The 26,511-nt window shown below is 44.1% G+C and overlaps 1 protein-coding gene across 1 annotated transcript in view; it reads right to left on the reverse strand.

The window, feature by feature from the left end:
- Positions 1 to 14,909, reverse strand: part of pdzk1ip1 (PDZK1 interacting protein 1) — a 31,242-nt gene extending 16,333 nt beyond the window's left edge. The window contains exon 1 of the mRNA XM_059648249.1: positions 14,709 to 14,909. Coding sequence (XP_059504232.1) covers positions 14,709 to 14,775 — 67 coding nt within the window. The 5' untranslated portion in view covers positions 14,776 to 14,909. The remainder of the gene's footprint in view (positions 1 to 14,708) is intronic.
- Between the last annotated feature and the right edge of the window lie 11,602 nt (positions 14,910 to 26,511).

Raw genomic sequence — 26,511 nt, forward strand, 5'->3', positions numbered from 1 at the left:
ATTCTGCTTTTTTCTACCTTAGTAATGGATGCTAACAGTTTCCCAAAGACAGATATTAGTCTCACTGCTCTATAATTTCTTGTTTTCTGTTTACTTCCTATTTTGAATAAGGATGTGTGACAATACTCTCAGAGAGACAACTATTTTGGAGGAGTTCAAAAATTCACTTCTTGAAGTAGTGAGAACTCATGTAGATGGGCAGAGAGTTAACATTGCAAGGTTAGCACTGCAAATGGCTCATGGTTATGAGTTGATTCATAAACCAAATTTTAGCTTCTGACATCAATTTCAATCTGCGAGAAATAGAAATTGGGGAAAAGATAAATCCTCAGGGTGTAAGGAGAAAGAAGACCTCATTGAAGATAGCAAAGAGGGGTTACTACAGGGTAAAAAGGAAACACATGAGAGGGAAAGAGAGGTATAAAAGTTCAAGTATTTTCACTGCAATAAAATAGGCCACAAGTAGCCGCAGTGTTGATGGTTTAGAAATAAAGCACTGGAAAGATGGATGTGGGAAAACAAGGTAAGCCAATGATAATAAAATGTGAGGCTGGACGAACACAGCAGGGCAAGCAGCATCTCAGGAGCACAAAAGCTGACGTTTCGGGCCTAGACCCTTCATCAGAAAAGGGGGATGGGGTGAGGGTTCTGGAATAAATAGGGAGAGAGGGGGAGGCGGACCGAAGATGGAGAGAAAAGAATATAGGTGGAGAGGGGAGTATAGGTGGGGAGGTAGGGAGGGGATAGGTCAGTCCAGGGAAGACGGACAGGTCAAGGCGGTGGGATGAGGTTGGTAGGTAGGAGATGGAGGTGCGGCTTGAGGTGGGAGGAAGGGATGGGTGAGAGGAAGAACAGGTTAGGGAGGCAGAGACAGGTTGGACTGGTTTTGGGATGCAGTGGGTGGAGGGGAAGAGCTGGGCTGGTTGTGTGGTGCAGTGGGGGGAGGGGACGAACTGGGCTGGTTTTGGGATGCGTTGGGGGAAGGGGAGATTTTGAAGCTGGTGAAGTCCACATTGATACCATTAGGCTGCAGGGTTCCCAAGCGGAATATGAGTTGCTGTTCCTGCAACCTTCGGGTGGCATCATTATGGCACTGCAGGAGGCCCATGATGGACATGTCATCTAAAGAATGGGAGAGGGAGTGGAAATGGTTTGCGACTGGGAGGTGCAGTTGTTTATTGCGAACCGAGCAGAGGTGTTCTGCAAAGCGGTCCCCGAGCCTCTGCTTGGTTTCCCCAATGTAGAGGGAGCCACACTGGGTACAGTGGATGCAGTATATCACATTCGCAGATGTGCAGGTGAACCTCTGCTTAATGTGGAAAGTCATCTTGGGGCCTGGGATAGGGATGAGGGGGGAGGTGTGGGGGCAAGTGTAGCATTTCCTGCGGTTGCAGGGGAAGGTGCCGGGTGTGGTGGGGTTGGAGGGCAGTGTGGAGCGAACAAGGGAGTCACGGAGAGAGTGGTCTCTCCGGAAAGCAGACAGGGGTGGGGATGGAAAAATGTCTTGGGTGGTGGGGTCGGATTGTAGATGCCTAGTGTGGTGGGGTGGTCACATCCAAGATAAGCCAATGAGTTTTGTTGAAGAGGCAAAGGAATGCTTAAAAAATTATAAAAGAATGTACAACTTGGTTGGTGGTTGGTTGAGAAGGAAGTCCCAGGTCTCTTTAAAGAATTTGCTTGCATGGGTAGGCCAGGAGAAGTAGGTAAAGAAATTAAGATTTTAAGAGATACAAGAACAAGTCAATCTTTGACGGTGAGAGATGAGGAGACATGTAAGTCAGAAGGAATATTACCAGAAAAAAAGTGGTAATATGGGGAATTCATGGTGAGAAGAGTGTTGTTCCATTGTATAAGAATCTGGTGAAAAGTGGTGGTGGTAATAGGTGTAATAGAGAAATTCCTGATTCCAGATATGCAGTTTATCCTTGGTAATGATATAGCAGGATTACAGGTGGGAGTGATGCCTACTGTCGTTGAAAAGCTAGTGGAAAATAAGGCAACTGAGGTGTTAAAGGAAGTAAATCCAGGGATTTTTCTTGACTGTGTGGTAACAAGATCACAAAGCCATGGGTATGATCAGGAGTTGAAACCAAAGAGTAAAGGTAAGGAAGTTGAAGTTCAAATCGTCAGTGACTATGGTGATTAAATGATTGAGAAAAAAAATGAACATGTGGAGGACAAAGTGGATATTTTCAGTTTGGAGAAATTACATGAACTGCAAGAAGAAGGATGTAAAACTAAAACAGTTGAATCAAAAAGCATACACAGAAGAAGAATCTGAGTGTATCCTGGAATATTACTACATTAGAACTGACATCTTGATTAGGAATGAGAGACAATCGCATATTCAGGCGAATTAGAAATGGCCATAAATTCATCAAGTTGTATTACGAGTGGGTTATAAAAAGGTGTTGTGGTTAGCACATAAATTACCAATAGGGGGAGTAAGGAACATGTATGCAAAATGCAAAATACAAAAATACTTTTATTGGCCTGGACTGCGTAAGGATATGATTGAATCCTTTGTGTCATTTCATATGTGTCTGGTAATTGTAAAACCTCAGGCAGTGATAAAACCAGCACCCTTAATACCCATTCCTGCATTTGGGAAACCTTATACATGAGTCTTAATTGCCGTGTAGGTCCTCTGCCTAAAAGAAAAAGTGGGAAGCGGCATTTGCTGACCATAATGGATATGTCTATCAGGTTTCCAAAGGCCATTCCATTTTAGAGTATCAAAGCTAAAAAGATTGTAGAAGACTTACTTAAATGTTTTACTAGATATGGACAACGCACAATCAGATCAAGGGTCAAATTTTACGTCAAAGTTATTCAAAGAAGTTTTGGAAAGCTGAGGAATAAAACAATTCAAGTCTACTGTGTGCCATCCAGAATCACAGGGAGCATTAGAATGGTGGCATCAAACTTGAAAGACCACATTGAGGGTTTATAGTCAAAATAATCCAGAGGATTGGGATAAAGGAATTCCATTTGTACGTTTTTGCAATTAGGGATGTGCATAATGAATCAAATGAATTCAATCCGTTTGAAATAACTAGGTGTAGAGCTGGATGAACACAGCAGGCCAAGCAGCATCAGAGGAGCAGCACAGTTGACATTTCGGGCCTAGACTTCTCAGTCCATTTGAATTAGTTTTTGGACATAAGGTGGGAAGACCAGTAAAGTTAATTAAGGAGAAATTGATGCATCAGAGTTCAGAGACCACGTATTTGGACTATGTGTCAAGTTTTAGGAAAGGATTAACTACAGTGGGTGAGTTGGATAGATAGCATTTGAAGTAGCACTGCATGTGTTGAAACAGAAAGAGACAAGCAATCTAAAACTTGCAACTTTGCTAATGGAGATTAAGTGCTGGTATTGCTGCCACTGGTAGGTGAACCTTTAAAAGCAAGATTTAATGGGCCTTATCAACTTGAAAAGAAATTTAATGAGGTGCATTATTTAGTAAGAACACCAGAAGGGAAGAAATCTCATGTCATGTGAACATGCTCAAAAGGTATTTTGATAGAGAAGGAAAGCAAAAAGAAAATGTGTTACTGGATACAATGCAGAGTGAAGAAACAAGTTCCAATGATTCTGAATTGGGCATTCTTCAAATTAAATTAGATAATGAGGAAGTTCTTAAAAATTGGAAAAACTGAAATGACCTGAAAGAGTAATTACAATCACATGAGGTGGTATGTGGGTATAAGCTAGGAAGTACTAATCTAATTATGTATGATGCAGATTTAGGAAATACTGTTCCAATTAAACAACATCTGTATAGACTTAACCCTCTAAAGTTGGCATTGGTTCAAAAAAAAGAGATTGAATGCATGCTCAAAGACAATATAATCAAAGTGAGTTACAGGGAATAGAGTTCACACATAGTAATGGTGCCAAAATCAAGTGATACTCAATAATTATGTGTGGACTACAATGTCAATGCAGTTACAAAATCTGATTCATATCTTACACCACATTTGGAAGACTGTATTGAGACGGTGGGACAAAGAACTTACTTGTCAAATGATAACAGGAACTGCAGATGCTGTAGAATCCAAGATAACAAAGTATGAAGCTGGATGAACACAGCAGGCCAAGCAGCATCTCAGGAGCACAAAAGCTGACGTTTCGGGCCTAGACCCTTCATCAGAGAGGGGGATGGGGAGAGGGAACTGGAATAAATAGGGAGAGAGGGGGAGGCGGACCGAAGATGGAGACAAAAAAGGATAGGTGGAGAGGAGAGTATAGGTGGGGAGGTAGGGAGGAGATAGGTCAGACCAGGGAAGACGGACAGGTCAAGGAGACAGGATGAGGTGGTAGGTAGGAGATGGAGGTGCGGCTTGAGGTGGGAGGAAGGGATGGGTGAGAGGAAGAACAGGTTAGGGAAGCGGAGACAGGCTGGGCTGGTTTGGGATGCAGTGGGGGGAGGGGAAGAGCTGGGCTGGTTTTGTGATGCAGTGCGGGGAGGGGAAGAACTGGGCTGGTTTTAGTTTGCAGTAGGGGAAGGGGAGATTTTGAAGCTGGTGAAGTCCACATTGACACCATTGGGCTGCAGGGTTCCCAAGCGGAATAGGAGTTGCTGTTCCTGCAACCTTCGAGTGGCATCATTGTGGCACTGCAGGAGGCCCATGATGGACATGTCGTCTGAGGAATGGGAGGGGGAGTGGAAATGGTTCGCGACTGGGAGATGCAGTTGTTTGTTGTGAACCGAGCAGAGATGTTCTGCAAAGCGGTCCCCAAGCCTCCGCTTGGTTTCCCCAATGTAGAGGAAGCCACACCGGGTACAATGGATACAATATACCACATTGGCAGATGTGCAGGTGAACATCTGCTTGATATGGAAAATCATCTTGGGGCCTGAGATGGGGGTGAGGGAGGAGCTGTGGGGGCAAGTGTAGCACTTCCTGCAGTTGCAGGGGAAGGTGCCGGGTGTAGTGTGGTGGGGTGGGAGGGGAGTGTGGAGTGGACAAGAGAGTCGCGGAGAGAGTGGTCTCTCCGGAAAGCAGACAAGGGTGGGGATGGAAAAATGTCTTGGGTGGTGGGGTAGGATTGTAGATGGTGGAAGTGTCGGAGGATGATGCGTTGTATCCGGAGATTGGTGGGGTGGTATGTGAGAACGAGGGGGGTCCTCTGGGGGCGGTTGTGGCGGGGGCGGGGTGTGAGGGATGTGTTGCGGGAGACGCGGTCAAGGGCGTTCTCGACCACCGCGGGGGAATGTTGCAGTCCTGGAAGAACGTGGACATCTGGGATGTGCGGGACTGGAATGCCTCATCCTGGGAGCAGATGCGGCGGAGGCGGAGGAATTGGGAATACGGGATGGAATTTTTGCAGGAGGGTGGGTGGGAGGTGGTGTATTCTAGGTAGCTGTGGGAGTCAGTGGGCTTGAAATGAACATCAGTTTCTAGCCGGTTGCCTGAGATGGAGACTGAGCCATTCAGGAAGGTGAGGGATGTGTTGGAGATGGCCCAGGTGAACTTGAGGTTCGGGTGGAAGGTGTCGGTGAAGAGGATGAACTATTCCAGCTCCTCTGGGGAGCAAGAGGCGGCGCCGATACAGTCATCAATGTAACGGAGGAAAAGGTGGGGTTTGGGGCCTGTGTAGGTGTGGAAGAGGGACTGTTCCACGTAACCTACAAAGAGGCAGGCATAGCTTGGGCCCATGCGGGTACCCATGGCCACCCCCTTTGTCTGTAGGAAGTGGGAGGAATCAAAAGAGAAGTTGTTGAGGGTGAGGACGAGTTCGGCTAGTTCTTCTTTTCTCTCCGTCTTCAGTCCGCCTCCCCCTCTCTCCCTATTTATTCCAGTTCCCTCTCCCCATCCCCCCTCTGATGAAGGGTCTAGGCCCGAAAGGTCAGCATTTGTGCTCCTGAGATGCTGCTTGGCCTGCTGTGTTCATCCAGCTCCACACTTTGTTATCACTTATTTTTCAAAGTTGGATTTACTCAGAGGATCTGAAAGACCAAAGGAAAATTTCAGCTTTCATGACACTGAATGGACAGTATCAGTTTATAGTCATGCCAATTGCTACTACAAGTTTGTCAGCCACACTTCAAAGACTAACCAATAAGATCATTTTGGGATTACCCAACTATGTGGTGCGCACTGACGATCTGGTGATTTTTAGTCACACATGCAAAGAACATTTGGAGCATCTATCGGAATTGTTCGGTCATTTTCAAGAGGTGGGGTTGGTGATAAACCTGGCTAAGTGTAAGTCTGCAAAAGTCCAGTCACATTCCTGGGCATGTCATTGGTCATGGACTGATGGTCCCCACGAGATATGAAAACAATAGTTATTGAGGAATTTCACATAGCACCAACAAGTAGGGAAGTACTACAAATCCTGGGACTGAATGTTTTTTTATCTGAGGTTCATAACTGAATTTTAGCAGTGTGGTTCTTCCACTGAGTTCTGAAGAAGTGCAGAAAACTTCAGTGAACAAAGGAATGTCAGAAGGCATTTGACATCCAGAAAGATGTGTTAATCACTGCCCCAGTGTTAGCCACATCTAATTACACAAAGCTATTCAAGGTGGCAATCAATGCAAGTGATGTAGGAGTTGGTGTTGTACTCTTGCAAGAAGACGACAAGAAGAAAGAAAGAACTATTAGGTATTTTTCTAGAAAATTGAATAATCATCAGCAGAAATATTCCACAATTGAGAAAGAGACTTGAGTTTACCATTACTGTCACAACATTTCAACATTTATATGGCCAGTAATGTGTCTGAGACAATTGTATATACTGATCATAATCCCTTAAAGCTTTTGGAAAAATTTAAGGACAAAAATACCAGACTGTTTAGGTGGAGCTTATTATTGCGGCCATTCAATTTGAAAATTATACATGTGGTAGGACAGGACAATACCAATGCCAACACATTGTTGTGACTTTGATGAAAGAAGATGGAGGCGCCCAGTGGTGGGCAGAGAAATGGACGCAAATGGACTGTAGCAGTGAACGTTTGCCTGCTCAGTGTCAATGTAAAGTATATGTCTTGTACTGTACTAACAGTGTAAAGTTAAAGGTTTTTAAAAATGAAGCCATCTTTGTGTATTGATGGTTCATTTTTTTAAGAAGGGAGGTGTGATAATATTTTGGCTTTAAGAGGTGTAATTTTCCCCTTTTTTTTATGAAGAAAGCTTGAGACAGAAATACAGAACAGTCTGCTTTAAATCTCTTAAACACCTTCCGAAGCCTTGGTTTACCTTTAAGTTGAAACAAAAGAGGTAGCCTGAATGACCGGGGTAAAGCTCCCACAGAATGAGTTTTTTTTAGTTTAAGTCTTCAGTAGCAGTTTCTAAGATCTTGAAGCTGGATTTGGAAGCTCTTATCACTCTCTCTTTTACAGCTAAAAGCTGGGATTCTGTTCCTGTTGCTAGAATTGCATGTGAGACCCATATATTTTACTAAATTTGTCTTTGCCAAGGGTGTGTTGAAAGGATGTTACTGTATTAAAACAGTGAATTTGTCGTACTATAGTTAATATACATTTTGTTAAGCATTTTGATAAAGTTATAGTGAAGCTGATTATTTTCTTTTAATTTATTTTCTGTCTTTTAATTTTAGGTATGAATAAAGTGTGTTTTGTTTCATGCCTGGTAGTTTGATCAATTGAATTGCATCTGGAAAATAATGCCTTGTACTTAACTTTAAAATAAGAAAAAGTTAGGGTCTAGACCATTTTCTTACTATATTTTGAGGGGGTCTGGTCCATGACAAATCTCACATTATTCACAGAACATAGAACAGTACAGCACAGAACAGGCCCTTCAGCCCACGATGTTGTGCCAACCATTGATCCTCATGTATGCACCCTCAAATTTCTGTGACCATATGCATGTCCAGCAGTCTCTTAAATGTCCCCAATGACCTTGCTTCCACAACTGCTGCTGGCAACGCATTCCATGCTCTCACAACTCTCTGTGTAAAGAACCCGCCTCTGACATCCCCTCTATACTTTCCTCCAACCAGCTTAAAACTATGACCCCTTGTGTTAGCCATTTCTGCCCTGGGAAATAGTCTCTGGCTATCAACTCTCTCTATGCCTCTCATTATCTTGTAAACCTCAATTAGGTCCCCTCTCCTCCTCCTTTTCTCCAATGAAGAAAGTCCGAGCGCAGTCAACCTCTCTTCAAAAGATAAGCCCTCCAGTCCAGGCAGCATCCTGGTAAACCTCCTCTCTGAACCCTCTCCAAAGCATCCACATCTTTCCTATAATAGGGTGACCAGAACTGGACGCAGTATTCCAAGTGCGGTCTAACCAAAGTTTTATAGAGCTGCAACAAGATCTCACGACTCTTAAACTCAATCCCCCTGCTAATGAAAGCCAAAACACCATATGCTTTCTTAACAACCCTGTCCACTTGGGTGGCCATTTTAAGGGATCTATGTATCTGCACACCAAGATCCCTCTGTTCCTCCACACTGCCAAGAATCCTATTCTTAATCCTGTACACAGCTTTCAAATTAGACCTTCCAAAATGCAACACCTCTCATTTATCCAGGTTAAACTCCATATGCCACCTCTCAGCCCATCTCTGCATCCTGTCAATGTCCCGCTGCAGCCTACAACAGCCCTCTATACTGTCAACGACACCTCCAACCTTCATGTCGTCTGCAAACTTGCTGACCTATCCTCCAATCCCCTCATCCAAGTCATTAATAAAAATTACAAACAGTAGAGGCCGAAGGACAGAGCCCTGTGGAACACCACTCACCACTGACTTCCAGGCAGAATATTTTCCTTCTACTGCCCCTCGCTGTCTTCTGTTGGCCAGCCAATTCTGTATCCAGACAGCTAAGTTCCCCTGTATCCCATTCCTCCTGACCTTCTGAATGAGCCTACCATGGGGAACCTTATCAAATGCCTTGCTGAAGTCCATATACACCACATCCACAACTCGACCCTCATCAACTTTTCTAGTCACACCCTCAAAGAACTCGATAAGGTTTGTGAGACATGACCTGCCCCTCACAAAGCCGTGTTGACTGCATTTAATCAAGCCATGCTCTTCCAGATGGTCATAAATCCTATTCCTCAGAATCCTTTCTAACACCTTCCAGATGACAAACGTGAGACTTACTGGTCTGTAATTGCCGGGGATTTCCCTATTTCCTTTCTTGAAGAGAGGAATTACATCTGCCTCTCTCCAGTCCTCAGGTACGACTCCAGTGGAGAGCGAGGATGCAAAGATCTTTGCAAGTGGCGAAGCAATTGCATTTCTGGTTTCCCAAAGCAGCCGAGGACAAATCTGGTCCGGGCCTGGCGACTTGTCAATCTTAATGTTTGACAAAATTTTCAGCACATCAACTTCCTCTATCTCTATCCATTCCAGTATGCACACCTGCTCTTCAAAGGTTTCATTCACTACCAAGTTCGTTTCTTTCGTAAAGACAGAAGCAAAAAACTCATTTAGGGACTCCCCTACCTCCTCAGACTCCACACACAAGTTCCTATGCTATCCCTGATCAGCCCTACTCTTTCTTTGACCATTCTCTTATTCCTCACGTAAGTGTAAAATGCCTTTGTGTTCTCCCTAATCTGTTCTGTCAAGCCTTTCTCGTGCCCCCTCCTGGCTCTCCTCAGACCATTTTTGAGCTCCTTCCTTCGTTTTCTAATCCACTCAAACCCTCCTTGAATCCAGTGATTTCCTGAATATTTTAACTAATCCTTCCCCTACTTCTGCCGTCACTTCCTTTCCAACCCTTGGACACAGACCACCATTGGAACTACGATGTTGTGGCCATTACAGAAACTTGGGTAACTCAGAGACAGGAATGGTTGTTGGAAGTTCTGGGATTTAGCTGCTTTAAAAGAAATAGGGAGGGTGGTAAAAGAGGTGGGGGGGTGGTGGCACGACTAGTCAGGGCTAGTATAGCAGCTAATGAAAGGCAGTTCGTGAATGCGATGTCCACAGAGTCAATTTGGGCTGAGGTCAGGAACAAGAAAGGAGCAGTCACTTTGTTGGGGCTTTTTTTACAGACCTTCTAATAGTTGCAGAGAAGTGGAGGAACGGATTGGGAGGCAGATACTGGAAAGGTGCAGAAATCACACGGTTTTAGTCATGGGTGACTTCAATTTTCCACATATTGATTGGAAATTATTTAGCTGTAATAGGTTAGACGGAACGGATTTTTGTCCAGTGCGTTCAGAGCGGATTCCTGACACAGTATGTAGATAGACCAACGCGAGGAGACGCCACTTTGGATTTGGTGCTTGGCAACGAACCGGGCCAAGTGTTAGACCTGTTAGTAAGAGAGCATTTTGGCGGGTGTGATCATAACTCTGTTACTTTTACAATAATCATGGAAAAGGATAGGTACATGCAGCAGGGTAAGGTTTATAATTGGAGGTAGGGTAATTACAATTCTATTAGGCAAGAACTGGGTAACATAAAGTGGGAACAGATGCTGTCAGGGAAGAGCACTATTGAAATGTGGAGATTGTTTAAGGAATGCATACTGCATGTGCTCAACATGTTTGTCCCTAACAGGCAGGGAAGATGCGTTCGAGTGAGGGAGGCTTGGTTCTCAAGAGAGGTCAAACAACTGGTTAAGAGGAAGAAGGATGCTTATATAAGGTTTAGAAAACAAGGAAAAGCTTCTAGAGGGATACAAGCTATCCAGGAAGAAGCTGAAGGGCTTAGGAGAGCAATAAGGGGGCATGAGAAAACCTTGGCAGATAGGATCAAGGAAAACTCCAAGGCTTTTTACACATACGTAAGGAACAAGAGAATGAACAGAGAAAGGGTAGGGCCAATCAAGGATTGTAGGGGGAATTTGTGCATGGAGCATAAAGAGGTAGGAGAGGTCCTTAATGAATACTTTTCTTTGGTATTTACAACTGAGAGGGACCTATTGTCGAGGAGGACAGTGTGAAACAGGCTGGTAGGCTAGAGGAGGTTGATGTTAGTAAGTAAGATGTGCTAGGAATTTTGAGGAACTTGAAGATAAGTCCCCCGGGCCTGATGGGATTTATCCAAGGATTCTGTGGGAAGTGAGGGAAGAGATTGTAGGGCCTTTGGCGATGATCTTTTCATCTTCACTGTCCACGGGTATAGTGCTGGAAGACTGGAAAGAAGCAAACATCATTTCTTTGTTCAAAAAAGGGAATAGGGATAACCCAGAAATTACATGCCAGTTAGTCTTACATCAGTGGTGGGCAAATTATTGGAAAGGGCTCTGAGAGATAGGAGTTATGATCACTTGGAAAGGCACAGTTTGATTCATGACAGTCAGCATCGATTTGTGAGGGGTAGTTCATGTCTCACAAACCTGAATGAATTCTTTGAAGAGGTGGCCAAACACGTGGATGAAGGTAGAGCAGTGGATATGGTATACATGGATTTAAGTAAGGCGTTTGATAAGGTTCCCCATGGTAGGATCATGCAGAAGGTAAGGAGGCATGGGATGGGGGAAATGTGGCAGATTGGAGTCAGAATTGACTGACCCTTAGAAGACAAAAGATGGTAACGGATGGAAAGTATTCAATATGGTGCTCAGTTATGAGTGGTGTACCATAAGGATCTGTCCTGGGTCCTCTTCTATTTGTGATTTTTGTAAATGATTTGGATGTCGGAGTGGAAAGGTGGATTAGTAAGTTCACAGATGATATGAGGATGGGTCGCGCTGTGGATAGAGCAGAGGGCTGTTCTAGGTTGCAAAGAGACGTTGATAGGATGCAGAACTGGGCTGAGAAGTGGCAGATGGAGTTTAACCCTGAAAAGTATAAGGTGATTCATTTTGGAATGACAAATTTGAAAGCAGAATAGAAGGTTAATGGAAAGATTCTTGGCAGTGTGGAGGAACAGAGGGACCTTAGAGAGTTAATGTTTACAGTTCCCTGAAAGCTGCCACCCATGTGGATAGAGTTGTTAAGAAGCCGTATGGTGTGGTAGCTTTCATTAATAGAGAGAGTGAGTTCAAGAGCTGTGAAGGTATGCTCCAGCTGTACAAAAGCCCGGTTCGGCCACATCTGGAATATTGTGTCCAGTTCTGGTCGCCTCATTACAGGAAATATGTGGAAGCGTTGGAAAACATGCAGAGGAGATTTGTTATCTTGGATTCTCCAGCATCTGCAGCTCCCATTATCTCAGAGGAGATTTACCAGGATGTTGCCTGGAATGGAGGGAAGGTCTTATGAGGAAAGATTGAGAGAGCTAGGGCTTTCCTCTTTAGAAGTATGAAGGATGAGAGGTAACTTGATATAGGTGTACAAAAGGATCAGAAGTATCTAGAGTGGATAGCTTTTTCCTTGGGTGGAGACAGCTATTATGAGGGGGCATAGTTTTAAAGTGAGGGGAGGTAGATACAAGGGAGACATCTGAGGTAGGTTCTTTATTCAGAGAGTGGTAGGGGCGAGGAATGCATTGCCGGAAAGGGTCGTGGAGTCAGCCTCATTAGGGGCATTTAAGCGGCTATTAAATGGGCATATGGATGATAGTATAAGGTAGGGGTGGATAGACCTTAGGTTTAGGGTAAAAGTTCGGCACAACATCATGGGCCAAAGAGCCTGTACTGTGCTGTATAGTTCTATGTTGTATCATGTGTGTCCTTCAGTTTGTCAAATATTTGAGTGACAATACTGTTACAAGGCCTTTTCTTCTATTAACACCTTGCTTATTTGTTATCTTTGGCGTGTTTATAGTGTCCTCCACCAGGAAGACCAACACAAAATACTGGTTTAAATTATCTGCCCATTATCAATTTCTCCCATCACACTCGCCAAGAACCTCACACTCATGTTAGCTGCTCTCTTACATACCTGTAGGAGAATCTCTTGCTGTTGGCTTCCAGCTTCCTTTTAGACTCAATTTTCTCTCTTTTGATTAGCTTTGTTCTCATCTGCTGCAGGTTCCTAAAATAAAACGACCCTTTTGTCTACACCCTGTTTTCACTGTTTTGTAGATCTTATTTTTGGATTGGATACTCTCCTTGAATATTTTAGTTTACATCTAGCGATGTCTGCTTTTGGCCAATGATGCCACCCGAAGGTTGCAGGAACAGCAACTCATATTCCGCTTGGGAACCCTGCAGCCCAATGGAATCAATGTGGACTTCACCAACTTCAAAATCTCCCCTTCTCCCACCACATCCCAAAACCAGCTCAGTTCATCCCCTCCCCCCACTGCATCCCAAAACCAGCCCAGCCTGTCCCTGCCTCCCTAACCTGTTCTTCCTCTCACCCATCCCTTCCTCCCACCCCAAGCTGCACCTCCATCTCCTACCTACTAACTTCATCCCACCTCCTTGACCTGTCCGTCTTCCCTGGACTGACCTATCCCCTCCCTACCTCCCCACCTATACTCTCCTCTCCACCTATCTTCTCTCCATCTTCGGTCCGCCTCCCCGTCTCTCCCTATTTATTCCAGAACCCTCACCCCATCCCCCTCTCTGATGAAGGGTCTAAGCCCGAAACATCAGCTTTTGTGCTCCTGAGATGCTGCTTGGCCTGCTGTGTTCATCCAGCTTCACACTTTATTATCCTGCTTTTGGCCATTTTTTTATTTGCTGAGCATTGTGAAGTATCTCCTTAAACGTCTGCCACTGCTCGTCCACTGACTTTTCCCTTAGTTTATTTTCTCAGTCCATAATGGGGTTGTGAGATGACTTAGATATAGAGAATATCAAAAGGATAATCGATGTAAATCTCCGTTTTAAGGTCCAACAAATAATTAGCGGGCTTCATCCTTCTTCCTCCGCATCCAGAAGTTTCTTAGGTTCCGAACAAAACTTAGCCACAACACAGAAGCGTCAGATGATACCATCAAGAAAGCTGCGCTGAGACATCAGCAACGAATCTCCCAATTTAAGGAAATAAACAGCAAGAAGTCGGAAAATGGACACATTAACAAAAGTTTCAAAGTCAGTAGGAACTGCAGATGCTGGAGAATCTGACATAACAAGGGGTTTCACAGTGGAGTTCAAATTGTTTCAGACATTTGGGTTCATTTTGTGAAGAAGGGTCCAGAGCCGAAACGTCAGCTTTCCTGCTCCTCTGATGCTGCTTGGCCTACTGTATTCATCCAGCTCTACACCTCGTTATCTTATATTTAAAAAGCGCAACTTTAATTTGCCAAAAATGTCGAATTGCAAATACAGCAGTCCAGCTAAAGCGGCCGAGAGCTTCCATAACACAGCTCACAGGACCGATACCTTAAACTGGACAAAACAGAGCTTTCTTTATCATTCTATCACCCTCTCCCCGGCCGTGTGATCAGATTGAGTCTCATCTGATTCCACGCGCACCCCCCCCCCCCCCCCCCACTATCCCTGTTGAAATCTCCGTTCAAAATACGATAGTTTGTTTTAAAGATACTTTCGGGACAAAATGTTGAACTATGTAAACCCGATATCACTTTCCTATGGGCTGTAAATGCCATTAAATTGACTTAAGTTCCCGAAAAAGGATTGAAATCGATCCTGAAACAACACCCAGCGAGCTTCACATCGCTGAATTACTCGAAGACGAATGTTTTTATCTGGCCTCTGGAGGCCAGTTCACCCACCTCGAGGTCAGCACTTGCTGGTTACTCTATGAAATATTATGAAAGACCGAGGAAACTATGTGAACAATAGAGACAATTATTCTTTTAACGTTCACCTCAACAGGTTTCTGAGGGTAAGCTCAGCTTTTAGCTCGCTATTGCCATGTGCTGATCCTCTTGTTTACATTTTAAACGAAAGTCGTATTCACCTACCATCCTGTGTGTTTACAGAGGCCAGTGCGATAAAAACACAACACAGCTGAAGAGCTTTACGAAACATCGTGGACTGCAAATGGATCCCCCAGACTCCAGATCAACCTCTCGAAGCAGATTTACACGCTGGCTGAGATTTCACATTCTTGCAGATCTACGCTTGGTGCTCCTGCTGTTCACCCCGCCTCTTTTACCTGACACTGTGACCTTACGTTGATTTGCAGACTTGCAAAGTTCTTGTTTGTTTTTCCCCCATTTATAGTGCTATAGAAAATTAACTGCAGTCAGGCAGAACGTGAAAGCTTTATCTTGTATTTTATTGTGTTTTTACTGTAAAATACATGTGACAATAAAATCAAAATCAAACAGACGAACCTTATAATAAAACGAGAGGATCTTTAAACGGCCACATGATTACAAACTACACTTGCCACCACTTTTGAACTCCCACGAAATCGAGGTAGTATCCGGTAACGGCTAGTCAGGCCTACACAGACAATTCTGTAAGGGACGGTACTAGCTCTTCCTCGGCAGCTGCTTGTTCTTCAAGGAGAGAGAGGCAGTACAAAAGATGGATGTTAGAATTAACACTTTTATAAACGTCCAACGTTGTTTCTGAGGTGTCTCCAAATGTAGGTACAATGCTGAACAATAGCGCTGCCATCCCTGAATGCAGGAAGGCAAGAGCGTAAGTCCAAGTGCCCTTTCAAGTTCACCCTATCCAGAAACTGATGTGGAGCAAGTGTTTGGTTACCAGGATACGTCAAAGTAAACATGCTTATTCTTCTCCAGAAAAAGATGTTGATCTTAATTTGACCCTCAGAAACACAACATACAGATCTCCGCTCAGTTCGCAACAAACAACTGCACCTCCCAGTCGCAAACCATTTCCACTCCCCCACCCATTCTCTTGATGACATGTCCATCATGGGCCTCCTGCACTGCCACAATGATGCCACCCGTAGGTTGCAGGAACAGCAACTCATATTCCGCCTGGGAACCCTGCAGCCATATGGTATCAATGTGGACTTCACCAGTTTCAAAATCTCCCCTTCCCCTACTGCATCCCTAAACCAGCCCAGTTCATCCCCTCCCCCCACTGCACCACACAACCAGCCCAGCTCTTCCCCCCCACCCACTGCATCCCAAAACCAGTCCAACCTGTCTCTGCCTCCCTAACCGGTTCTTCCTCTCACCCATCCCTTCCTCCCACCCCAAGCCGCACCCCCAGCTACCTACTAACCTCATCCCACCTCCTTGACCTGTCCGTCTTCCCTGGACTGACCTATCCCCTCCCTACCTCCCCACCTACACCCTCTCCACCTATCTTCTTCACTCTCCATCTTCGGTCCGCCTCCCCCTCTCTCCCTATTTATTCCAGTTCCCTCCCCCCATCCCTCTCTCTGATGAAGGGTCTAGGCCCGAAACGTCAGCTTTTGTGCTCCTGAGATGCTGCTTGGCCTGCTGTGTTCATCCAGCCTCACATTTTATTATACAGAGCTTATTTCCCATTTGGCGGCCATTTCGAACGGAGGATGTAATAACTACAATACATCCAAAAACATGGCAAATAAAACTTGCAGAGTATTGCTAGTGGGAAATAGCCTGAGTGGTCACTTGCAAACCCTTGGCTTTAGAAGAGAGATGGCCATGTTATGGCTGTGTTATTTAGGGTATTCAGATTGCAATGTCTATATGTATTTGTAATAGCAGCATTGGTGGACGTTAAAGAGGAGCTATGTTGACTGCCTTCCTGAATTGTAGTACAAAATTATTGAACTTCATGCACCAGTTATAGAGTCATAGAGTAATACAGCATGGAAACAGGCCCTTCGGCCCTAACTGGTTCATGCTGACCATGGTGCCCACTTAGCTAATTCCAATTGCCCACATTTGGTCCCTATCCCTCTAAACACTTCTCATCCATATACCTATTTAAATGTTTTTTATATGTTGTTACTGTACCTGTCTCAACCACTTTCTTCAGAGCCCATTCCATTTGCACACCACTCTCTGCATGAAGAAGTTGCCCTTCAGATCCTTCTTAAATCTTTCCCCTCTCACCTTAAACCTATGCACTCTAGTTTTAAATTCCTTATCCCTGGGAAAAAGAGTATATTCATTCATCCTATCCATGCCCCTCATGATTTTATACACCTGAATAAAGTCACCCTCATTCCCTTAAGTTCCAAGGAATAAAGTCCTATCCTGGCCAAACTCTCCCTAAAACTGAGGCCTACTAGTCCTAGGAACATCCTCATAAGTCTTCTTTGCACACTTTCCAGTTTAACCATTCCTTTCCTATAACAAGGTGACCAAAACCGTACACAATATTCCAAGTGCAGCCTCATCAATGACTGATATAACTGTAACATAACATCCCAACTCTTGTATTCAATTCCTTGACCGACGAAGGCCAGCATGCTTAATGCCTTCTTCACCACCCTGTCCAACTGTGACGCTGTTTTCAAAAAACTATGTACTTGTATTCCTAGGTCCCTCTATTCCATAACACTCGTCAGGGCCTTACCATTTACTTTATAAATCATATCTTGGTTTGACTTTCCAAAAAGCAACACCTCACACTTATCTGTATTTAATTGTATTTGCCAATCAGCTCACTTCCCCGTCTGACTGAGATCCCTCTGTAATTTTTGATAATCTTCGCTATCAAACCACGAATTGTCAAGACGTATGATCTAATATTGAACAGCTATTTGTCTCCACAAATATGTCATCAATAAGTTGCAAGGGTAGATTGACCAATTTTTGTCTGCATTACAGTTCAACAATAAGCATTGAAAACACCAGTGGCATCTCAGTACAAATCTCAGTTCCAGTGGCTATTGGCATATTTCTTACAAATGGCCATGGAAACCATTGCAGCTATGGTCTCTTATTCATCCAAAATAGAGGCTTAAGTTGTGACCAGTCAACTTACTTACGAAACAATTGCTGGCAACTATGAAGGAAAGATTTGGATTCAGACACTGGAAGTCATCAGGAGATTCCTTCAAAATGTTGCTACATTCAAAAATGCTCCAATTATTAATATATAAATGCATGTAAACATTAGGATAAGCTATCATGATTTTAAAACAAGTACAATGTGAAATAACCTGTAGACCTTTACTATGTCTTGTGCGTTATTAACACGAACCCTTTTTCCAGTTTTCCACTTGATTTCTGAGTACTGTATTGGGAACCTGATAATATTGTCTCCGTGAATAGCGCATGCACTGTGCAATTATTTCACAACATATTATTTGAATTCTTGCAGTCTGGATTGTTACATATACTATTTAATGATTCACCCTCCACGTGTGCATATGACAGAGCCAAGCATTAAATTCTAACTAAGATAGTACATTATAAATCATTCATTAACAGTTTAAGTTAGCAATTTTGAAAGATGGGTATTTAACTAAATACTTCCATTGTTTCTGTTGTTAAAGGGGAATATCACTATGGAGTAGCAGTATTTTTGACAAAGTACACTTGACAGTAATGGACTTTACATCTAATCGAATACTTTTACTGGAGTAGAATGTTCCATAGCATTTTACAGAGGTGCCTGTTAAATAGATGCTGAGTTAACTGCAGGGGAATTCGTAGAGGTGACCAAAAAAACAAGTCATAGATGTGGACTTAAGGCAGAGTCTTGGAATAGATGGAAGTATCAGAGTGTTGGAACTAGGCAGCTGAAGGTACAGATGACATTGGTGGAGCAGGTGTAGGATATGCAATATGCCTGAGTCAGAGAAATGGAAACTTGGAAGGAGGCTGGGTTCTACGTAGACTTGCATTTGGAAGAGATTACAAAGCTAGAGATACAACAGAACACAACAGAAAAATTTAAATACAAAAGTACAAATTTGACCCACAATTGTGTAGCTAGGATGGGAGGGACAGGAGGGACACTTCAAAGCTCAGACAGATTCACATGCAAAATATGACAGTCTATTCCTTATAGATCATCACACATAGAGAAGTCAACAGAATAATAAACTGTGCCTACAGGAAGAAGCTTTCAGATCTATTCCTCCCAATGGGGCAGCAAAAAATTGCAGACAAAGGAAACAAGAAACATTTTAAGTACTGAGATGGCGTACAGGGCAAAAACTGCAGAAATGTCTCTTATCAGACACATTAAGGAACTTTTAACCAATGAGATTGATAGGTTTGTGAATATATTTGCACTCTTGTATTTAGTAGGTTGAGTATGTTAAAATTCCTGCTTGTTCGGAACTTGGTAGGTACAAGAAACTTCTACTTCCAATCCGAAAGAGACCATCAGTCCCCAAGAAATCTTTATGGGACAGTTCAAACCTGGAATGTTTTATGCAATTTTGGTCTCCTAATCTGAGGAAGGATATTCTTGCTGCCAAAAGAGTGCAGCAAAGATTTACCAACTTGATTCCAACTATACAGCAGGACTAACATAAGAGATAATAGGAACTGCAGATGCTGGAGAATCCAAGATAACAAGGTTATGGTTTTTGATGAAGGGTCTAGGCCCAAAACGTCAGCTTTTCTGCTCCCAAGATGCTGCTTGGCTTGCTGTGTTCATTCAGCTCTACACCTTGTTATCTTGGATTCTCCAGCATCTGCAGTTCCTATTATCTCAGATGCAATTTTAACCCCACTGCGAAGCCTCTTCTAAGGATGCCTAACCTGAAGAAGTTACCCTTGACCCTCAGGACTAACATAAGAGGTGGGATTGAGTTGGTTAGGATTGAATTCATGGGAATTTAGAAGAATAGCCTGGGGTGGACCATTTAATAGAAACCTATAAAATTCTAACAGGCCTAGACAGGTTAAATACAGGAAGAAGGTTCCTGACGGTGGGTAAGGCCAGAACCAGGACTCATAGTTTAAGGAGAAGGGGTAACCCTTTGAAAATTGAGGTGAGGAGAAATTTCTTCACCCAGAGTGATGTGCTAGTGGAAATTCACTACCAGAGAAAGTAAGTGAGGCCAAAATGTTCTGTGTTTCATGAAGCACATGGTGATTAAGGAATGTGGAGAGAGAGAAGGATTAGGGTATTGAGCTCAGTGATCAGTCTTGATAATATTGAAAAGTAGAGCAGCTCAAAGATTGAATAGCCTACCCCAATCCTATCTTCTATGTATCTATGTAGGTTTGACTGGAACCCAAATGCACACAAGTGCTGAATATCTGCTTCCTTAACCCTGTTTTGTACTTTAACTGGGGTGCTTGCATTTTCCACACTTTTTGGGATTCATCAAGGAAATCAAGGTGAGAAGACTGTGGAATGTGATGAGGCTGAGCAATTGATAGACAAGAAACATTTTAAGTACTGAGATTGCACTCCCGCTTTCTGGCTGAAGTGAACATCTTTTCCTCACAGAACTTACAAGAAATTATATTTTGCTTGGATGCAGATGTTTCTGGCTAAACCAGTTTTTTGTTGTTCATCTCTATAGATGTCGTCTTGAACTGCTATAGTCTGTGTCATATGGGTCTACTCTCAGAGCTCTCAGGGAAGGAGTTCCAAGATTTTGACCCAGAGGCAGTGAAGAAACAACAAATTTGGTTGAAAGTCAGAATGGACTATGGCTTGGAGGAGAATTTGCAGGTGGTATTGTTCCATTGCAACTGCTGTCCTTGTTCTTCTAAGTGAAATGAGTTAGGAAGGTGCTATCAGAAGAGTGTTGATGAATTGTTACATTTCATTTTATAGATGGTACACACTGGTGTGTAAAGAGAGTGAATCCTTGAGGCGAAGGATTGGTCATTAATCAAGCACACGGTTTTGGCCTGATGGTATTGAGCTTCTTGAATGCTGGAGTTAAATTCATCCAAACAACTGTGGAATACTCTATCACATTCCTGATTTGTGCCTTGTTGATGATGAACAGGCATTGGGAGGTCGGAAGATGAATTACATACTGTAGAATTCCCAGCCTCTGGCCAGTTATTGATTCCACAGTATTTCTATGGCAGTTCAATTTCTGTTCAGTAGTAATCCCATATTGATAGAGGAGTTTAGTGGTACTGCCATTGAATATCAATGGGAAATGATTAAACCCTCTGTTGTTGGAGACATTCACTGTCTGACAGATGTATGGAAGGGATGTCATTCGTTCCGAATTCATCTGACCTGCTTTATGGGTGAGGTATTATTCTGGAGGTCACTTTAACTATTTTGGAGTCTAAATTAATTGATAAATATTTCCTAACTGTACGATTTGGTCCAAAAATTATAGATTACCCCAAAAAGAAATCAATGTCAAAGGTAGTTATTATAAATCAACTTATTAAGATAAAAAAGGTTTAACTATGATACATCAGCTAAATAGACAGAAAAGTCACATGACCTATGATATGCACGAACTGATTTCTGGCCCTGGTACTTGGAAAGCTGGAGATGCTGATCTCTGTGGCTGACAGTGTCAGTCTCCACACAACGGTTTACTGTCCAAGTCGGACAAACTGACAGATGAAGCATAATGATGCTAATTTATGTAGCAGGCATTCACACACTCTTCCACTTTTGGTCCTCTTGCACTAGGAAACATTTTAGGCCAAAGCCAACCACTTCAAAATACGTTCTTCTCTCTCAAGTGTTTCATTTCCCTCCAAAGAACCATTTATTTATTAACATGGTCATAATAATGGAATCATACCTTGTAGACAGTGTACTTGACAACACCGTTGCAATCTCTGAGTATATTCTGACCTACCAACAAGACAGACCCATCAAAGGAGACAGCACAACAGTATACAGTTGGAAAGGAGTTTCTGGTAAAACATAGAAAAGGAAACCTCCAAGATAATAAAATGTGAGGCTGGATGAACACAGCAGGCCAAGCAGCATCTCAGGAGCACAAAAGCTGACGTTTCGGGCCTAGACCCTTCATCAGAGAGGGGGATGGGGTGAGCGTTCTGAAATAAATAGGGAGAGAGGGGGAGGCGGACCGAAGATGGAGAGTAAAGAAGATAGGTGGAGAGAGTATAGGTGGGGAGGTAGGGAGGGGATAGGTCAGTCCAGGGAAGACGGACAGGTCAAGGAGGTGGGAGGTGGGATGAGGTTAGTAGGTAGATGGGGGTGCGGCTTGGGGTGGGAGGAAGGGATGGGTGAGAGGAAGAACAGGTTGGGGAGGCAGAGACAGGTTGGACTGGTTTTGGGATGCAGTGGGTGGTGGGGAAGAGCTGGGCTGGTTGTGTGGTGCAGTGGGGGGAGGGGACGAACTGGGCTGGTTTAGGGATGCAGTAGGGGAAGGGGAGATTTTGAAACTGGTGAAGTCCACATTGATACCATATGGCTGCAGGGTTCCCAGGCGGAATATGAGTTGCTGTTCCTGCAACCTTCGGGTGGCATCATTGTGGCACTGCAGGAGGCCCATGATGGACATGTCATCTAGAGAATGGGAGGGGGAGTGGAAATGGTTTGCGACTGGGAGGTGCAGTTGTTTGTTGCGAACTGAGCGGAGGTGTTCTGCAAAGCGGTCCCCAAGCCTCCGCTTGGTTTCCCCAATGTAGAGGAAGCCGCACCGGGTACAGTGGATGCAGTATACCACATTGGCAGATGTGCAGGTGAACCTCTGCTTAATGTGGAATGTCATCTTGGGGCCTGGGATGGGGGTGAGGGAGGAGGTGTGGGGACAAGTGTAGCATTTCCTGCGGTTGCAGGGGAAGGTGCCGGGTGTGGTGGGGTTGGAGGGCAGTGTGGAGCGAACAAGGGAGTCACGGAGAGAGTGGTCTCTCCGGAAAGCTGACAGGGGAGGGGATGGAAATTGATAATTACCTATTTCTCTCCCTCAGCAGATGACTTAGTAATCCTCAATTTAAATGCCACTTAGAAGAAGAACTGAGGGAGGCAAGAGCACAGAATCTATTCTGTTTTGGGAGCTTCATTGTTCATCACTGAACATGGCACAATAGCATCACAAATAGCTGAGCTGGTTAAGTGCTAAAGGATATGGCCTCGAAACAAAGTCTCCATGAGGGAACCAACAAGAGGGAAATTTGTACTTGACCTCATCCCCAACGATATAACTGCAGCAGATTTACCCATAGATATGGATCAGGGGATTCCACCATATCAGGCTTTAGGCATGTCCTGTTTCACAGCCAGGAGTAGAGCCATGCTCTTAACGGAGGTAACAGGTCTCCATAGTCTTTTGCCTATCAGCTAGTCACCCAGTGTGGAATCTTTAGCACAAAGCTATCAATCTTCAGCTCAACATGGGAGTTGCTTCTGCGTCTTTATCTTTGACCTTAGCTGAGACAAATGCCAAGGCCTCACTAATTATGGCACTTGTACTACAGACAGGCTTCTCCACTGTCTCAGCAATCCCATGCAGTGTAGATGGAAAGACTGACAGAAAGTCACAAATTCCCTGTGGTGGCTGGCTCAGAATCGGCCTAAATATCCCTGAAGCTCATAGGAACGTAGGAACAGGAGTAGACCATTCAGTCTATTGAGCATGTCCCATCATTCAGAGCCTTTTGCCCTTCCCATTCCCACATCCCTCTATGCTTTGATAATCAGAAACCCATCACTTCACCTTAAACATACTCAAAGACTGACTTTCCACAGCCTTCTGTTCAGAACTTCATAGTTCACAACAGTTCTCAGACAGAGATAACGGGAACTGCAGATGCTGGATAATCCGAGATAACAAAGTGTGGAGCTGGATGAACACAGCAGGCCAAGCAGCATCTTAGGAGCACAAGAGCTGACGTTTCGGGCCTAGACCTTTCATCAGAGAGGGGGATGGGGAGAGGGTTCTGAAATAAATAGGGAGAGAGGGGAAGGCGGACCGAAGATGGATAGAGGAGAAGATAGGTGGAGAGGAGAGAATAGATGGGGAGGTAGGGAGGGGATAGGTCAGTCCGGGGAGGATGGACAGGTCAAGTGGGCAGGATGAGGTTAGTAGGTAGGAAATGGAGGTGCGGCTTGAGGTGGGAGGAGGGGATAGGTGAGAGGAAGAACATTTTAGGGAGGTGGGGATGAGCTGGGCTGGTTTTGGGATGCAGTGGGGATAGGGGGGATTTTGAAGCTGGTGAAATTCACATTGATACCATTGGGCTGCAGGGTTCCCAAGCGGAATATGAGTTGCTGTTCCTGCAACCTTTGGGTGGCATCATTATGGCACTGCAGGAGGCCCAGGATGGACATGTCATATAAGGAATGAGAGGGGGAGTTAAAATGGTTCGTGACTGGGAGGTGCAGTTGTGGAAGTGGCTTCCCTCATATTTTTAAATTGTGTCCCCTGGTTCTACACTCCCCAGCTGGGGATACATGTTACCTGCATCCACACCGTCTTGGGGTATTTTGTAAATTTCAATCAAATCATCTTTCACTCTTTGAAACTCTAGAGAATAGAAGCCAGTTTGCCTCCCACCTTTTCATAGGACAGTCCTGCCATCCTGATGTGAATGAGGTGTGAGGATCGCGGTGCGGGAGATGGATCAGACATGATTGAGGGCCCTGGTGATAGGGTATCCTCGGTCAGACTACCCCCACAAGAATCCACATTCACAGGATCATTCGTGGCTATTTCTGCCACCTCCAGTGGAACGCCACCACCAGATACATATGCCCCTCCCCTTCCTTGTCAGCATTTTACAAGGAACATACCCTTCAGGGCAACTTGGTCCACTCTTCCTCCACTCCCACACCTTCGCATGCCATTGCAGAAGGTGCAACTCCTGCCCATCTACCTCCTCCCTCCTCACTGGGTAAAACAGCAATTTACCTGCGCTGCACCCAATCCAGAATACTGCATTTACTGCTCACAATGTGGTCTGCTGTACATGGGGAGATGAAATGCAGGCTGGAAGACCACTTTGCAGAACACCTACATTCTGTCTGCAAAAGTGACCTGGAGCTTCCTGTTGCCTGCCACTTTTAACACACCACACTGTTCCCATGCCAGTATCTCTGCCTCTGGCTTGCTGCAATGCTCCAGCGAAGCTCAGCGCAAGCTGGAACAGCAGCACCTCATTTTCTGCTTGGGGACTCTGCGGCTTTGGGGAGTCAATATCGAGTCTAATCATTTTAGAGCCTGAGCACCTTCTCCCATGTTCTAACCCCAATCTCCCACACACATGGACTGCTACTTCAAATAAGACATTGTTAGTGACTAATGGTCCACATTAACTGTTACTGATTCTCCCAGGCTGACCTTTACCCATTCTGTTTTCTACTCATCTGATTTTATCAGTTTAATGTTTACTCATCTCACCTTCAGCATATGTACCAACCTAAGCTATCATTAGTTCAGAAGAAGGATCAATGGACCTAAAATGTTAGTTCTTATTTCTTTCCACAGATGCTGCTAGATCAGCTGAGTTTTTCCAGCTATTTCTGTTTTTGTTTCTGATTTCCTACATCTGCAGTCCTTTGTTTTGTCTTTATTTAGGGCCGTTGGAAATATTGAATTCTCTTTGCAATGTCAGCCTCTTCTGCTGCAAGCAGTTTTGAAAGTTAGAATTCAACCCATTGCAATCATTTGGTATCATCTTGGCGAAGAAAAATAATAAACTCTTTAATGATTGCAGTGTTATGTTTGTGTTAATAATTACAAAGAAAAGTCCATTTTTGCTCTGCAACAAAAGAAATAAATACAAATGGAAATTCAAGTACTATATATTTCGATCCTTGTGAAAGCCACCCTCTTCTCAAAAAGGAATTGGGAGAAATATTTACCGTGACAGCATGTCAGGCTTTCAAAGTATGGCAAATAGTCCAAAACATTATTCATTTTAAAAGCTGTGATTCATAGGGTTGTGATTTCAATTATTTTTAAAGTAGGAGATGCCTGGTGGAGGTTTAACCAGACACTCATGTGTCTGAGGCAAGGGAGAGGTTGAGGAGGTGTGTCTTTCATGGTATCCTCATGGAGAAATTAAACCCATGCCGTTGCATATTAGCTGTCCAGCCAACTGAGCTAACCAATCACTCTTTCCACCGCGCCCCCCCCCCCCCCCCCAACCAAATATTTGGTAGGTATCATGCGGGAATAAGCCACTGCCTGCCTGGGGGTGCTGTACTTCAATGTAAAAACTGTAGGCCTTTGACAGGCAGGACATCTGCCCTGGAGGTCCCTCATCCTAAGTGGGAAGGCTTGCTGCTCGACTGCTAACTTCCTGATTGACACGTGATACAGTGAGGCTTCCTTAAAGAAGGCAATTCAGGGCTCTCGTCAGCTCCGTAGCCAATGGTCAAGATCCCTGCACAAGATTCTGCTCATTAGGTCCCGTTTTCGTTTTCACTTACCTACTGAGTATTTCCTGCATTTTCTGCCTTGATTACAGATGTTCAGCTTTTGATTTTTGTTATGATAAGCTCGACAAACTGCCAGCGCTGAATAAATGCTGACAAATAGTTTTCTGACAGAGGAAGAGAAGAGGAGATCTCGTGATCTGTCCGTGGAACTGAGCCACAAACATGCAAGGCATTCCCAGAAGGGTAAATGCATCAGCCTCCAAGAAATAGAGTAAGCGATTTAATTCTCTTACTTTTGTCGGCCTGTAGCAGCTCCCTTTGCTGCTGAACGTTCACTTCCACTTAGCAAATGTTCAATATTTTAAAAAGGCTCATAATTGTTTGAGGTAGGGCAGTTGGACATATAAACCAAAGCCTGCTCCAAAGATGAATGAGGCAGGTTATCACCCTGTTAGGAGTGAAAATGAGGCTGTAGTAGCGGACCCAACCACAAGAGATTTCCCCTTATTGTTTAAATCAGAGAGCAATAGTATAAGATTACAAAAAAAATAACACGAGTGTTTTGGACAGTGAGCGTAACGTAACACTGGACTCTGCATTTTA

Source organism: Stegostoma tigrinum, chromosome 8 (genome assembly GCF_030684315.1).
Source record: "Stegostoma tigrinum isolate sSteTig4 chromosome 8, sSteTig4.hap1, whole genome shotgun sequence".
Classification (NCBI taxonomy): Eukaryota; Metazoa; Chordata; class Chondrichthyes; order Orectolobiformes; family Stegostomatidae; genus Stegostoma; species Stegostoma tigrinum.